Source organism: Clinocottus analis, unplaced genomic scaffold (assembly GCF_023055335.1).
Source record: "Clinocottus analis isolate CAN_PGR_092001 unplaced genomic scaffold, fCliAna1.0.p SCAF_6, whole genome shotgun sequence".
In the NCBI taxonomy this organism is placed as follows: Eukaryota; Metazoa; Chordata; class Actinopteri; order Perciformes; family Cottidae; genus Clinocottus; species Clinocottus analis.
The window spans coordinates 1,750,001-1,766,824 of NW_027176218.1; the positions used below are offsets into that span (position 1 = coordinate 1,750,001).

At 44.7% G+C, this 16,824-nt stretch overlaps 2 protein-coding genes across 2 annotated transcripts; both read right to left on the reverse strand.

The window, feature by feature from the left end:
- Positions 1-6,195: 6,195 nt before the first annotated feature.
- Positions 6,196-8,597, reverse strand: LOC137803701 (hyaluronidase-5-like). The gene is made up of 3 exons (XM_068602411.1): positions 7,656-8,597; positions 6,740-6,829; positions 6,196-6,630 (listed from the first exon to the last, which is right to left on the reverse strand). The coding sequence occupies exons 1-3, from the start codon at positions 8,595-8,597 to the stop codon at positions 6,196-6,198; spliced, it is 1,467 nt and encodes a 488-aa protein (XP_068458512.1).
- A 4,392-nt stretch (positions 8,598-12,989) lies between these two features.
- On the reverse strand, positions 12,990-15,783 carry LOC137804443 (hyaluronidase-5-like). The gene is made up of 3 exons (XM_068603671.1): positions 14,848-15,783; positions 14,500-14,589; positions 12,990-13,428 (listed from the first exon to the last, which is right to left on the reverse strand). The coding sequence occupies exons 1-3, from the start codon at positions 15,781-15,783 to the stop codon at positions 13,099-13,101; spliced, it is 1,356 nt and encodes a 451-aa protein (XP_068459772.1). The 3' UTR covers positions 12,990-13,098.
- Positions 15,784-16,824: the final 1,041 nt, after the last annotated feature.

A 16,824-nucleotide genomic window follows, 5' to 3' on the forward strand; every position in this document is an offset into this window, starting at 1 on the left:
TGCCAACCCGATAAAAAAAAGTGCTAAGCTAATTAATTTTAGTAGCTTAGCATGTAGCCGCGCGGAGGAAATCAAATCCTTTTATATTGCAATGACATTTATTGTTGAATTAAATCACTTAAAAACCAGGAAAAGTCCACACTTATGTCATATTACAATATGAAGATGATATCTAGACACAATATCAGTATAATATATCTATATCTATCTATATATATATATATATATATATATATTTATATATATATATCGTCCCGCATACATGTAGCGGTCGATCACTGTCGGTTGCCCAATGACGTGGCTGTTTTTTTAGAGGACATTATCACGACATTACAGACCCCTGAAATACAGCTAAAACCCATAAATTGTCTCGACAAAAAGAAAAGTGTAGTTTTGTTATTTTGTGTGTACTTTTCTCTCCGCGTGACTCAGTGGGACGAGAGGAAATAGATTAAAAAATGGCCGTCGATGCTGTCTCTTTATTCAGTGAGTCATGTGACCGAGTCACTTGTTGTTGTTGTTGTTTTTAGCCACGAGAAAGTGTCACTTTAATTAAACATTTGAAAGTAGACGTTTGCTGTCATGAGTCGTGTGGCGTGCGTTGAAGGACAGTTCAATGTGTCACGGAGAAACAGAAACTTTTAAACACATTTTTAATAAAATGTCTGAAACCGAACTGAACGGTAACGTTGATGCTGCTGCCAGTCTTTGTCTTTTTTTATGACATTATATTATACTGTTCAAAAGTGTGCGGTCACTTAAAAATGTTCATATATTTTAAAGTAAAAGCTTTGATTTTCAATGAAGATAACATGAAATAAATCAGAAATACACTCTCGACATTGTAAATGTGGTAAAAGACTCTTCTAGGTGGAAATATATCTACATGGGTGTATAGAGGCCCCAGCAGCTCTCACTCCAGTGGTGTTGTGGTACATTGTGTTTTGCACTTTTTGTATTTATCTAGTCATAGAGGGAAACACGTTAGAAAGAAGAGGCGGAGTGGGTCAGCCCACAGGACACAGTCCTCATTGTTTGTCTCGACAACATCGAGTTACAATCCGTTCAACAAGCTGGACACAAAGCGCAGGAACGAGGCAACGCAAGAAAATGATGTGTCATCGTTTTATTTCATCAAAATCCCCCCCCAAAAAACTTTGTTAAAATGTTGTTTCATGCTGCGTCACACTCGGCACAAATAGCTTGTTTTCCTCTCGCCATCGCCTCGCCATCGCCGCCGCCGCCCAGCCGATGACGGACACAGCGGCGCCATTGTGTCCTGCAGTCCGCCTCTCAGCCGGCAGCCACAGTGCCACGGACGAGCACGCCGAGGCTCTTTTATTGTGGCGCCCTAAAGAAGAAGTACACAAACTGGACCCCTAAAGAAGAAGTACACAAACTGGCCCCCTAAAGAAGAAGTACACAAACTGGACCCCTAAAGAAGAAGTACACAAACTGGACCCCTAAAGAAGAAGTACACAAACTGGCTTCCTGAAGAAGAAGTACACAAACTGGCCTCCTAAAGAAGAAGTACACAAACTGGCCTCCTGAAGAAGAAGTACACAAACTGGCCTCCTGAAGAAGAAGTACACAAACTGGCCTCCTAAAGAAGAAGTACACAAACTGGACCCCTAAAGAAGAAGTACACAAACTGGCTTCCTGAAGAAGAAGTACACAAACTGACCGCCCTAAAGAAGAAGTACACAAACTTGCCCCCTAAAGAAGAAGTACAGAAACTGGACCCCTAAAGAAGAAGTACACAAACTGACCCCTTACAGAAAAAGTACACAAACTTTTATTGAAGAAAAAGAAACAAACACATGCCTCTATTTTCCCCACTATGATAATGTCATATAAAATATAATGTCATATAAAATCTTACAAACTTTAATTTGAATTTACAGCCGTGGTAATGACATGACATTCTTGTCCCATTGTACTCTTCATTGTACTCTTCATTGTACTCTCGTCGTACGTGGACTTCTTTCTTCTATTCTTCTCTAACGACCCGTTTGGCTTTGATTTGTTCTCTGGCACCAAACTTGCGCGTCGAAGTCTTTTGTAAACGCGGCCGGCGGCACCCAGTCGCCGCTCCAGTAATTAGACCGCCCCATTCATTCAGAAACAATGGGGGCCGGCGGGTACACTGAGGCTCACTGACCTTCTCCCAAATGCTCCCATGGGACGGCTTTTTCTGGGATGAGACGGGACGTCCCGGGCGGGCTGGGCGGGCCGGGATCGCCGGCTCCCGATTGGTCGACGGGAGCCGGGCTCCGACGACAACCGAGACATTTGTGCTGAATGGAGTCAAATTATAGTTTTTTAAATCCTAAAACGGGGTGGAATGAAAAAATAACAAACTTTACTTGCAGACATTACTTGCAGAGACACATTTAATGCAACACACCGGGTGAGTTGGCAGCAAAACCACTGTAGTCCACGACGTTCCTTAAGCACCACGCCCCCCCCCGTATGAGGTCCCTCTGGTTCCTGTACCTCTTGTTCCCGTGTTCAAGTAGTCGTATGAACCCCAAACGAGTACTAAAACAAAGCATTGGGGTGTTACGAAGGATATTCAGTCCAAAAAAACTGTGTCGATCGGTTCAAAAGTGGAAAAATTGCTTAATTTAGGTCATAACATTGTCTGAAGGGGGCATGCTGGGTATCGAAATGTTCAGTAGCTTCCACACCTGCTGTTAGAAACACGGCATGCTTCAGGAAATAAAATAAAAAGTACTACGGGGTCTAGAATGCTCTGTTAGACTCCGACACGCGTTAAACAATCCCGGCGGTTGCGTAGACGATTAAGGAAACGTAATAGGATAGGAAAAAAGATTAATTTGCTTAGTTGGCAATTTAAGAGCAACAAAACTCTAAAGCACAGACTTCTATACAACCAGAGGACTCGCCCCAGCTGTTGGACACTGCAGTAGCACATAGATGTTCTTCTCCCGACCGAGAGCGATAAGGGTCAAAGGTTAAGGATAATAATTATGAGGAGAAATGTGAATATAGGAAAAAGGATCTGAGAGCCCGTCCGCCCAATTATCACCATGAAAGAGTCTTTGTGTCAAAACAGTTTGAGTCAGCGACCATGATGGATCTGCTCCGACAGACAGAAGCTGGAATCGTTTGTCGGATCGCAGCCCGGCGGTTTTGTTGCTGGGAGCAGATCTCTAATCGGGTTTCCTCCTGAAAGTGCCGGGCGAAAATACATCGGGGGAGGAGGGGGAGGAGGGGGGGGGGGGGGGGGGGAGGATGAACTCCCCTCAGTGAGGAATCAGTCTGGGCAGCGGGGCGTTCAGGCACAGCCGGTGACCTAGAAATGTTGCTGCAATCCCCAACAAAGGAGGAGGATCGGGACAATAAAGCTCTTATTCCCCACCGCCGCCGCCACCACCACCACCACCACCACCACCACCACCACCACCACCACCGGGTGACAGCTTCCATCTGACAGAGCAGATTATACTGGGAGGGGGAACTGGCTGAGCCCAGCTGGACCAGGCCGCCAGTGCAGGGAGGGTGACCGCTCCACTGGGAAAAGGTTCCCTAGTGGCCATTAGAGAGAATGCAGCTTTAACACATGAAGCATGGACTTCTATACAACCACAGGAGTCGCCCCCTGGTGGTCAGGAGAGAGAATGCAGCTTTAACACATGAAGCATAGACTTCTATACAACCACAGGAGTCGCCCCCTGGTGGTCAGGAGAGAGAATGCAGCTTTAGCAAACAAAGCATGGACTTCTATACAACCAGAGGAGTTTTTACTCCACTGTTATATTGATTAATATGATTAATACCAAATATAAATCTATTACATTGATTAAAAATAGTTTATGCTTAATTAAGTTATTAAATGATGATGTCATAGTGGAGATTTAACTATCCAGAAGTATAGAAGTAATTCCAACGAGCCCCACCTTTACCCGCTGAAACATTACAGATGAACACTTTAATAATTACAATCCTATATTATATAACATTATATGGATGCATTAAAAAAACTGCATAACTTTTGATAATTTTGTGTAGTTTTGGTTTGTACTTTTTGTACTTTGCAGTGTTGCTACTTCTACTCAGGTAAAATACGATAACACTTCTCCCACCTCTGATAAAAACCGCCTGAGCAGAGTCCATAAGCACGAGAACTTCTTCCACCACGACTACATTCTGTCAAGCGAAAGCCACGTTGACGGTTTTCAAGCACAACGCGTTGCCGTCCGCAGCGGCTCGGACATGAAGGAACATTCAGACGTCGCACAACGGGCCGGCTGTTCGTCGCGGCGGCTCAGACGCAGGATTCTTCTGGAGGACCAGCTGATGCGGACGAGCCCTGAATATGGATGAGGGGACGCCAAATGTGTTGCGACATAAAATATCAACTGTGCTCTGGAATTCAGTCATTCATGCGAGCGAACAAAGGGCGCGTTTCAGAGCTCGGCTCGTACGACACAACGCGGCCCGTTTCACAATGAACACTGGATTCACTGGTGAAATGTTCCTCGGTGCTGGTGGGAAGATCTGATGCATTTATTTATGTTGGACCGCTGGACGGAGCCGGGCTCAGCGGTTTCACCCTCGCCTTCAAGTCCTTATGCTAAGCTAGGCTAACCGGCTTCAAGTTGCTGTACGAAGAGGCGCTTCGTATCAATGTTCTCGTCTGACTCAATGAAGGAAATTAGCATATTGAGTGACGATGTATTGTATATGTATATGTATGTGTGTGTATATATATAGATATGTATATGTGTGTATGTATATATGTGTACATGTATGTGCGTTGGCCACGGGTAGGTGTGTATGTGTAGGTATGTGTATGTGTATATGTATATGTTTGTATATATGTATATGTATGTATGTGTGTATATATATGCATGTGTAGATATGTATGTATGTGTGTATGTATATGTGTGCGGATATGTGTATATATATATGTATGTATCCATTCCACTTGCTTGCATGTATGTGTATATATATATGTTTATACTTATTTCTTACTTATGTATACATCTGTTACCCGCTGTTCCTGTTATTATTTATTTTATTTATCATCTGTGTGTTTAACTTAGTTTACGGCATTGGGATGCTGCTAGTACGACAAAAAATTTCTCCTTGGAGATTAATAAAGTACTTTTCATTCATTCATTCATATGTTATATATACACACGTATATATTTTATATATGTATACACATTTTATGAAGAAATAAAAAATGTAAAATATATATTTTTATTTAAAATGTTTTTTATTTAATATATATATTTTTATTTAAAATATATATTTTGATTTAATATATATATATATATTTTTTTTTTTATTTAAAATATATTTTGATTTAATATATATATTTTATTTAATATACATATGAACACACATTTTTATTTAAAATATATATACATATAATAAATCATTTAAGTAACTTGGTTTACGTTTGGTTTTAAGTGTTTTGTCTGACAGTCCTGATAAATTGTGATGGATTAAAGTTTTACGCAGGTTCCTTCTCATTGTGGACTTCCAAAGTAAGGGATCAGGGACAAAATTCAGTTTCATTTGTACAAAAAAAAAAGGGAATAAAAAGTTATTGTAAGTGTTGATTTGAGGCCGAAGCAGAATGAAGTTGAGCCAAAGAGAGTGGATATCTTCCAAAGTTACAGTCGTTTTAATACAAAGTTCAATTTTTTGCTTTTGCCTTGATCTCCAGAGGAGGAATTGCAGTGCAAGGAGTGCATTTTAGAATTAAAAAAACACTTCAGTACTGAACGGGCTCCTGGTTTCCTCTCCAGATGCTGCTGCGCCTCCTCTGCTGTCAGTCGGACTGCGCTGCCCTCTAGTGGCCGTCTGTCTGTACGGCACTTCCACCGTCCACGTTGTGGGTTTTTGCTGCGTCAGGGGTAAACCAATCAACCGCACACACAGAGAGACAGACACACACATGCATATTCAGCTCCACACTTCAGTGGGCTCCATAGTGAGCTAAGCTCCTGTGAATGAAACTCAAGTCATATTTAAATGGAAAGGCAGGATAAAAGACAAACGGGTTTGAAAGACAAACGGGTTTGAAAGACAAACTGGTAAAAAAAAAAAAAAAAAGGAGGTCCGAAATGAAACAAACTGGGCCGTTAAAAACCGTGAAAAAGTCCTTTGAGTGCCTAAAACCACACGTCCTTAATCCCAAGTGTCAGATTTGTGCCATTAACTTATACCCTCCATCACGACGTACTTCAGACTGAGCAACAGAGTCAGCATCCGGAGAGGGGGAGCTGCAGAGGGAGTGGGAGCGCCTCCACTCGTCGGGTGGACGACGGCCTCGGGGTTGTCGTTGAACATCAGGCGCGAGTAGCACGGCTCCTCGCTGTAGCAGAGGCAGTCGAAGTTGCGGTCGAAGTAGTCGACGTCGTCCTTCGAGACGTCGCCGCGCACCGTCAGCGGGCCGTCGAGCAGCGGCCGCGCGATGTGGAAGCGCCGCGGGTCGAGGTGGAGGTAGACGTCGTCGTCCCAGCGCTTCCTCATGCAGCGGCCCATGCCGCCGCAGAGCCCCTCGCTGCAGTGCCGCGCCGCCGTGGACACGTTCAGGATGTACGGGTTCATGATCTCCTCCAGGTGGAGCTGAGCGTCCAAGCACGACTCCTGCGGAGGGTTTGGAGACGTGAAGTCAAGGTAGCGGGTGTCAAGTTACGTTTGAGGAAAAACGTAACTTTAAAAAAAAAAAAAAAAAAAGGGGGGATTATGTTTCTACCTCTGTGTCGGAGACGTCCATGTCTCCCCAGGAAATGACGCCAGCGGCGCCGAGAGCAGCAGCTTCTCCGATGGTGTTCACGAGGTCAAACTGAGAAAAAACACAGACGGCCGAAACCACAAGAAACCAGTTTATGAGAAGTGCAAACCTCTGGGCCGTCTCATTGCAAAGATCGCCCAATTCCTATAACGATCAATCTTATAAGATCTTACAAAGTGTTTATACTCATAAAGCTGCACTGTTTTTTTAAATTTTTTTTAGAAAAGGCTGTGTCATTCTTTCCAGACGCCGCCATGACAAAAAAAAACAGGCCATTCATGGGAGCGGTTCGGCCGGGCGGAGGACGATTGTTTCCCGGAGAGTTTCTACCTTTAACATCGGCGTTTATCTGACGGATCCGACCTCCCTTTCCGTCAGATTCAGCTTTGACTAGCTCGTCTCTACAAAGCGTGACGCGCGCGTCCTCGGTACGTTAACGCTGAAGACCTTCAACGCGCATCTCTCCCAACGCCTTTTTTCTCAAATTGGATCAGAACGTCGCCACTTCACCGAAAGTAAACAAGAGCAACCGAAGACGAAGACGACTGGACGCGACCGCAGAAAGTAAAACCTCCGTGACCAGCAGCCGGCTCGGTCTGGAATCAATTAGCCATTCGAGAGTCTTTCCGAACTTCCCCATGGCCAGTCGGACCCCGATGGAGTGACTTCTTTTGCTCGAGTCCATCATTTTCTCTGAAACACCTCGACTTACTGCATGTAATCACTTTAAATTGAAGTAAACTTAGTATTTGCAGTCACTTAACAGAGCTGAAGCATTACCACCGTAGCTTCGCCGCAACATCAGGACCCCTACAGGCAGTCAGAGGTCAGCATTTACCACACGGATGTACAAAAGGATATAAAATGTGCGTCTGACCTCGGACATGTAGTCGTCGGTGCTGTCCTTGTAGACGGGGCGGATGTAGGCGTAGATGGGGATGGCGTAGGAGCTGTTGGGGAGCATCGACACCCTCATGGCCTCCTGGATGCGATGCCGGACGTACTGCCGGGCCTGCCAGGAGTCCCGGAGCACCAGCTCCAGGTAGATGGAGGGAAACAGCGCCGTGGAGTCCTTCCAGAGCCACATCAGATTGTCGTTCCGCTGCTGCTCGATGGTGGGACACTCCCCGGTGTAGCCCTCCATGTCCTGGTTGTAGTCGTAGTTGTAGCAGTCGGGGAACAGGTAGAAGCCCCAGAGCCGGTTGGGCCTCAGCTTCTTCCCGATGCCGAGGGATCGGCGGAAGTACCGCCTGGCGCCGCGTTCGAACAAGAACCGCGCCCGGTCCATAACCTCGTCCTCCGACATGTACGGGTTCTTCTCCTGGACCACATCCATGGACATCTGCCGGTAGATGTCTTTGTCGCCCCAGTTTCGAACCCACTGCGGCCTCCACTCCTCGAAGTCCAGCACGGCGAGGCCCGGCCGGTTGCCGGTGATGTAGAACTCGATGTCGTCCTCGGCGAGCTCGCGGTGCTCCTGCAGGTCCACCAGCTGCGGCAGGCCCTCGTCGTGCATCTCGCCGGTGTCCTCGTCCACGTAAGGGAAGAGGCCGAAGCGGTCGGTGTAGAAGAGGGAGATGCTCTGGTTGGTCGCCGTCTTCAGCGTGCTGCTGACGAGGTGGAAGTGGGAGAGGTCGAGCGGCATGTCGAAGTTTAGGTCGCAGAGCTCCGTCGGGGCGTTCCACGTGAACAGGAAGTGCTGGCCCGGGCGGAGCGGGGGGTCCGTGCTCGGCAGGGCTCGGGCGGAGCACAGCAGGGCCGACGCGGCGACGAAGACGGAGAAGAAACGTTTGCCGTCGAGCAGCCGGAGTTTATTCATTTTGAAGCCGGCAGTCTGACCTCTGAGCAAAAGGAAACGGCGCATTAGGAGATAGGAAAGACTTCCTGCTACGCTTAAATTAACCTCTGTAGGCCCGAGCCGCCAAGCGCCTCTTTGTTGCAAAAAGAAATTTGTTTTTAAAATTATCTACGCAACCACATGATTGATTAACTTTATTTAAATTGCTACACATTTTTTTTAAAGTAACCGTTAAGTTTAAGTACATTCAAAACACCCATGAGTACCTATAAAGTCACAAAACGGCCAGAGATTAATTTTTAGCGCACGTCATACAGCAAGCTGCTGAATATCTCAATACCCAGCATGCCCGATAATAATAATAATGTTTTGGCACAACACAAGTGTTTTTAGACTGAACATCCTTCCCAACACGCCAATGATTTGTTGGATTGTGATTTTTGTTGCACAGTCCAATTCTTTAGGTCCCACTCTTCCCAAAAAGGTGCCTTATTAGTATGAATCATATGTTATATTCTTTCCTGCTTGAAGATTTTTTAAAAAGAGGACCATTCAGCCGTCAATGTGATTTAAGTTAATTTGCTTTTAAAGAAAACAAAATGTACCTGTGGGCAGAAAGTACCGCTTTAGCAGTTGGACCCTGATCTTCTCCCCGAGCCGCCGCTTTGTCTCCTCTCAACAACGCCTGCTTCTTCTCGACCGCTTCGAAAGAAATCTGTCTGCAGGTTTCACAGATTTCTTTTAATTGCCCCGGTGTGTGTGTGCATGTGTGTGTGTGTGTGTGTGTGTGTGTGTGGTTCTGATGACTGGTTAGGGCTCTGATGCAGCACACCTGGCTGAGGAAAGCCCTCCTGCACAGGTGAGCGCTCCATGTGTTGACGGGTTGTGTAAGAACTTGTTGCTTTCTCATCCGCCTTTTCTTTCTTTCTTTGTTGTAAGTTTAACACAAAGTGTGTGTTTCATGTCGTTGGCACCCAGCTGACCACTTTACTCCGTTGCAACATCGCGACTTTCGCAATAACTGAACTTAATGAAAACATTGTAAAGTGTCACACATGAATCATCAGCACGAAGCCTCTGGAAAAGTTCCTTCTTGGCAAAATAAAAAGAGTTTTCTTTCTTAAAGGGATAGTTTGTGTGTTTTAGTTAGTTCTTGTGTTTTGAAAGTGTGGTTTGTGTGAGGTGTTTTATTTCTGAAATCAGCATAGTTTATAAATTTAACCTTGACTGAATGTTTTTTTTACAGATATTTTTTTTTAGTTGCAGTATTGGCTGTTATTTACTATATATATATATATATATATATATATATATATATATATATATATATATATATAAATATATATATATATATAAATATATATATATATATAATGTATATATATATAATGTATATATATATATATATATGTATATATATATATGTGTATATATATATATGTATGTATATATATATATATGTATATATATATTTTTATATATGTATATATATATGTATATATATATTGATTGATTGATTATATTGATTGATATATATTGATGTATTGAGTTCCACATTTTTGTAGATTTGCTCTTCTGCCAAAAAGAAGATGGATAACACAAAAATCTTCATTTATCTGAAATGTTTTTTTTCTTCAACATGTTCAACTTTTACGTGATTTACTTTTTTTTTTAAATCTTCTTTTTGATTCTTTACCAAACTGTATGTTTATTATTTGAATGGCTATCTTTTGGAAGAAAGCACCGTGACATTATATTCACATCAATGTCATCTCAATCTGTGCTGCCATTGAAGTATCTATGATGTACAGTGAGGAAGGGTCGGTTCAAATCGGAAAGAGCAAACTGGAAGCGGACACTTTACAGACGCTACAGATTTACTTCTATTTATAGTTCAGTTCTTCAGACATGAAGTCATATCGTTGGGTCTGCGAGGAAAACTGTCACTCATCTGCACTTTTGAGCATTTTCACGAGTTCATGTGTTGGCCTTGACCTTGCGCGACACGGTTCTCAGTGTCAAACCCGCTGACTCGTAGTTTTACGCGCTCTGCAACACTCGGGGGGTCTTCAGAGTCTTTTTACGACGTCCCAGGAGCCGATTCGTAACTGGAGATTACGACCCGGCAGCTTTATGATTTCTATAAAACGGTTAATAAAACGACACGTCTGTCTGTTTGTATTCCAGGTTAAAACAATGACTGTCGTGGAACTTAACCCCAGTAATAAAACACACACACACACACACACCGAAAAACCTTTTGAACCCAAGAGAGACACTTCAAATGGAGACGTCGTTGTGGAAGCGACCAACCTGCTCTGGAGGGGGGAGGATGTCCAGCTCCTGTTCGTCCAGAGCGCTCGGCCGCTGAGTCGGAGAAATGATTACCTGTTAGTCACGAATGCTAAGCTCGCGTCTCCTCTGGGAGTCTAAATAGCTCCTCTTTAAATGTTGCAGGAGCTTCAATTACAGGCGGAAACACTTGTGGAAACTTGTCAGCGCATGAAGGGCCCCGGGGCGCTCGCTTTATTTCTTAGGACGTCCTGATGTGTTCCAGGCCGAGCTGCCGCCTTCCCGCCTGACAGGAAGACGTCCGAGGACGCTCAGGGGACGAGGACTCGGTGTGGACATCCGAGGCGTCTGTCGGGACGTCGAAGAATGCCGTGAGAGCTTTTTTAACTCGGTCGGCTGTGGCTGGAAAAGTTCTGAGCGGAAGGGAAGCTTCCGGGTTTCATCATTAGAGGGATGAAGAGCGAAGGAAATTCATCAGCGATTGGAAAACAACTAGTTTAAAAAAAAACCACTGGTTTTCAGTTGGATACCATAAACAACAAGTCATCATCGAGAGTGTTTTTTCTTGTATGTTTAGACAATCCAAGGTAAAAATAGTACAGTATGATCTTGTGGATGTTGCGTCATCTGAGAATTCAAAAAGATGTGTCCTGAAATGTACCAAGTAACCAGAAAGACAACATAATGGCTACAAAAGAGACCCAAACAACTTGGATGTCCTCAAAACAGCTGCAAAGAGACGCTCAAAACGACTTCAAAGAGAAACAAAACAACCACAAAGAGACAAAAAAATAACTACAAAGACACAACATTACTGCAAAGTGACACAAAGTCGCTACAAGGACACTCGGAAACAAAAGACACAAAATAAATTTTAAAAAAAGACACAAATTAACATTGTAGAGGTTCAGAAAAAGACACTAAATAACCAAAGAGAAAATTAATGATTACAAAAAGACTCCAAATGAGCACAAGGAGATGCAACATGACGTAGAAACAAGGGTCACAACAACCAGGACAAAAAATAAGAAAACTCCAACAACTAAATGGTGGTGCGGCTCTTGCAGGGCTCTTGCAGGACCCAAGGTCTTCTAATCCTTCCCTTGAGTCTTGGTTGCATTAGAAGGGTACATCATGAGCATTGGAGTTGCTGCTATGACTGCGATTGAGCCTGGCAGATAAAATAATATGTGTAATATTATCAGTTGTATACATAGTTGTATAAAGTCCACATATACAACGGTTAATCGTCGTCATACTGGCGAATAGCAAATTTCTTTTCTTCTGTTTACCAATCCTTGCCTCTGCCTCTCCCTAAATCTCTATGTTCTTACTCAGAGATGAACAGGAGTTTGGAAAAAAATGTATTTCCTCTTGTCAAATACTGACATAAATAATGGCACCATAATGACTGCACTTTAATCAGGCGTGCCGGGGCATCGATGTTGTGCACTTTGTGTTCTCTGACACACCCAAATGGAAAGGATGGTATTCCTTCAGACAGTTTGATATCTCAAAATGTCTGCAGTGATAATTCATATTACTCAATCTTGTGGGGAATTGACTTGTCTTGCTCTTCTTGCCGTTTTTGACTTCACCAAACCTAAACCAATCCGCCCTCTAGGCCGGGAAACTGAGCGATTGTTATATAAAACTGCAAATCATAGGTTGTTTTATAAATTGTAAAAAAAAAATAAAAGCTCCAAACTGCTGTATTTGGATCTATTGAACACCACAAGTAATATACAAGTGAAATACATGGTTTGGTACATGTATGGGGAGGACATTTTAGAGGAAAAGGGCCTAAAAATCAGTTTGTACTCGTTTTCCTCGACTCTGACTCTCATGGGTGTTTTGATGTGGATTTAACTCGGTTATGAGTGACTTTGCAGACTTGTGAGTGCCCTGGTTACAACCCTGCGTTGAAATAAATATGCAGATACACATTTAAGGTATGGATGTAAGACTTTTCAGTCATCTGATTTCCTTCATCTTTTTCTCAGTCTTTTGGACGGTTGGTCAAAGAAAACCAAAAAGAATATTGTTTCCAGAAAAGCATTTATTCAGGTGACTTGTGATTTTAAATAAATCAGTGCTGTTACTGACGTTGGGAAAGACAGATTTAATTATGTAATTTAGAGAGTGTATCAAATTACAGACAGCAGTCGTCTTATGACGGATGGAGTCTGTGGATCGGCAGGAGGTGCGGTTCTGCGGTTCTGATGCCGGATTAAACCCGGATGAGCCTCATCGTGGTCGGCTGCACCAGTTTGGGCGAGCAGCTCCGCCCCGCGTAGCACTGACAGGTGAAGTTCTCCTGCCAGACCTTCAGGTCGCCGGCGGACGGCAGACCGACCGCCATGTACTTCTTCTCGGTCCGCAGGATGCTGAAGTGGGCGGGGTTCAGGTGCAGGTAGTGGGCGGAGTCGTAGCTCTTCCTGACGCAGCGGCCCCTCCCCTGGCACAAGACCTGGCTGCAGAGCATGGCGGCCGCCGTCACGTTGGCGACGTACGGGTTGAAGGTGGACGTCAGGTACTCGGACAGGGACTCGCATGCGGCCTGAAGGGGCGGGGCGAGACTCAGGTGTGTTAGGACAAGAAGGTAGTTTAAAAAAGAAGCGACATGTAGCATAGGATAAACCGAAATAGAGAAAAAAATAGACCCAAAGTAGACATTTTATGAATTTCCTTCATATAAGCACCAAGCCCCCCATATGGAGGGTAGTCGTATGAGTCGTAAAAATCTTTTTTTTTTACCATATTGTGATCATAACTATGAACATCCAGTTTTTCAAACTGTCTGGTTCAGGGCATTACCAACAACCCACATACTAATGAGACCTGTTTAGGAAAGATTAGGACCTAAAGAATCAGAATCACAATAAAACAAAGCATTGCGGTCTTAGGAAGGAAAAAAAGAAAAGAAAAAACCTGTCATTCGGTTCAAAAGTAGAAAAAATACTGTCTGATTCAGGCATGCTGGGTATTGAAATATTCAGCAGCTTCCGCATGTGCTGTATCACGCAGTTTTAGAAATGTGGGTGGACCAGGAAGGCTTCAAGACTCAGCAACGTGCGCCATACATATCAACTTCCATCCGCCAGTAGAAATTTGACTATGAACCAGGAATGTCAAGCTGCTGGTGTCGCGAGAAAAAAATGTCAGAGCACCCCCAAAAATCCTAAAAATGTCACGACAAATCATCCGATAGTTGTGTGAACCTATTTCCGTCTTCACCTAAATGGTCGACCGACCAACAGACGTGTCTACTGGCGTAACTGCAATTTTAAGGAGTTTGAACATCGCACTTCACACAATGAATGGCAACTGTTTTTAAGCAACGCACAAAAAAACATTTGAGTTTCTTCACATCTGTGAGCTGAGATAACAAACACCGCTGCGTGACACAGCTGTCAGTTCCTCCGGAAAAAAAACAAACAGGAAACAAAGGCACGTTAACAATCTGCTGATTAAAGCCTGGTCATGGGTTCCCCTTTTTCAGACCCGCGTAGATTTGACAGGATGTTCTCACGGTTGCAGACTCACACGGAGACTTTGAAAGGGACGCAAGTCGAACAAAAGGATGATTTACAGTTTCTATAAATGCATGTTGGTGCATTCGAGTGTTTACCTTGTTGTTGTAGTCATTGCTTCCTCCCCACATTACAACTCCCGAAGCTCCCAGAGCTGCAGACTCTCCCACGGTGCTCACCAGGTCGGTCTGAAAGAGGACGAACCACACGCAACAAACACGTCACACTCACGATGTAAAGCTCTGGTGCATCAGGTTAAAGATGGACGACAAGACGACATGAAGTACGCGTCCACCTAATTTACCCAAAGATGGTTTCTGACCCACAGATGAATGTTCAAATACGTTTGTGTTTGTGTTCTTTCTCTTTGCAAAAAGACGAGTATGGGTCCGCCAAAATTGCAACAAAATGAAGGTTCCCTTGTCGTAACTTTAAGTTAGTTTCACCTCGGTCTCGAACTTCTGGGTCTGGTCCCGGTACAGCGGCCTGGAGTAGACGTAGACCGGCATGGTGTACGGACGTTTGGGCAGCGCGGCCACCCTCAGCGCCTCCTGGACGCGGTTGCGGACGTAGAGCGCGGCCTTGGGGCAGTTCCTCAGGTTCTCCCGCAGGTAGACGGAAGGGAAGAGGGCGGTGCTGCGCTCCCACAGCCACAGCATCTGGTTGTTCTGCTCCTGGGTCACCGCGGAGCACTTCCCCGTGTAGCCGGGCTTCTCCCAGCCGTAGTTGTAGCAGTCGGGGAAGAGGTAGAAGCCCCAGCGGCGGCTCGGACGCTCGCCGACGCCGAGGCTGATGGTCTTCTCCATGAAGCGCCGGCCGGCGTCCTGGAACTGGCTCTTCGCCAGAGTGGCAATCTTCTCGGAGGACAGGAACGGGGCCATCTGCAGGGCGTGAGTGATGGACAGCTTCTTGTAAATGTGTTTCGACCCCCAGTTCTGGTCCCAGAGGGGGCGCCAGGACTCCCAGTCAATGACCGCCAGCCCGGGAGAGGAATCCTGGGAGATGCGGCGATCGATTTGACCCTTCGCCACGGCCAGATGCTCCGTCAGGTTGCCGTTCTGGGGAACCCCGCCCCTGTAGATCTTGCGTTTGCCGCCGTCGACTTTGGGGTAGAGGCCGAGGCGGTCCTCGTAGAAGATGGTGAGGAACTGACCGGGCCTGGCCGCGGGCGAGGTCACCGCCTGGAAGGCCGCGGTGTCCAGCGGGATGCGCAGCCGGCGGCACCGGTCGGTGGGCGCGTTCCACACGGCCACGAAGGGGTGGTCGTGGATCAGCGGCGGCTCAGTCGGCGGCAGCGGCGGCGGCGGCGATGCCAGGACGGCAGCGGCGCCGACAAAACCAACGATACAGAGCGCGACGCAGAACAGGAAGGACGAGGCCATCGCGGTGGCTCTTGAGAAAATGGAAAGAAAGACAACAAATATGTTTCAGTCCCAATTCATCCATTTGTCAGATTGTTTGATGGATGGATTTCGCTACAATTTAAAGATGCCGATGCGGTTTCTCCACGTTTAAGAGTGTTTATTAAAAGTTGTTTTTGACTCTCAGTGGACCATAATTTACTAAATAAACATCATGCTGTATAGAAGAAGACTTAACACTATTGATTGAGACATAAAGTCATGTTTACAATTTTTACTGAGGGATTACATCAAGAGAGAAGTAGAGTCATTGAGTTCTATACAACCCGACGAGTTGCCCCCTGATGGTCAGGAGAGAGAACGCAGCTTCAACACATGAAGCATGGACTTCTATACAACCAAAAAAGGCGCTCCCTGGTGGTCAGTTGCGATAATGCAAGTTCAAGACACTTAAAACAGGCTGGGTGCGTTCAATGTCGTGCTTGAAGTAATTTCCTGCCGTGTTTTAGTTTGTTGTTTTGTAGAAGTTGGTTGAAGCGACACTAAACTCTTGATTGTGTCTTTTAAATGCTGTTTTCAGTTGTATTGTCCCTCAATGCACTGTGAGCCCATGCTGATTGTTTCTAATGCAAATAGTTTGTGGATCAGCAATAAAATAGAATTTATTCTGGATTAAATTCTTTTTATGTGTTGATTTCTTTTGTTGTTGTTTTAACTTGATTTGCAGGGTTAAAAAAAGTTCTCTGACATATTTATTGCACGTGTTAATTTGTTCCTTCTTTTTCCCTTTTCCTCTATCAGCATTTCACCAAAGACAAAGAAAGATGATACCGACCCATAATCATGTTGTTTTACTGGATGTTAATTATTTATCGGTGGGTTTTTCCTATAAAACACGTCGTGCATCTCAGAATACTCGTTGATTGATGAAGATAAGATTCAATAACAACGTATACAGTAAAATGATTCTATATACACTTGGAAACAATCAAAAGAAGAAAGACTAAACTATATAAAACGAAAAATGTACTAAATATAAACTAACCATAAGGCGTTTATGTC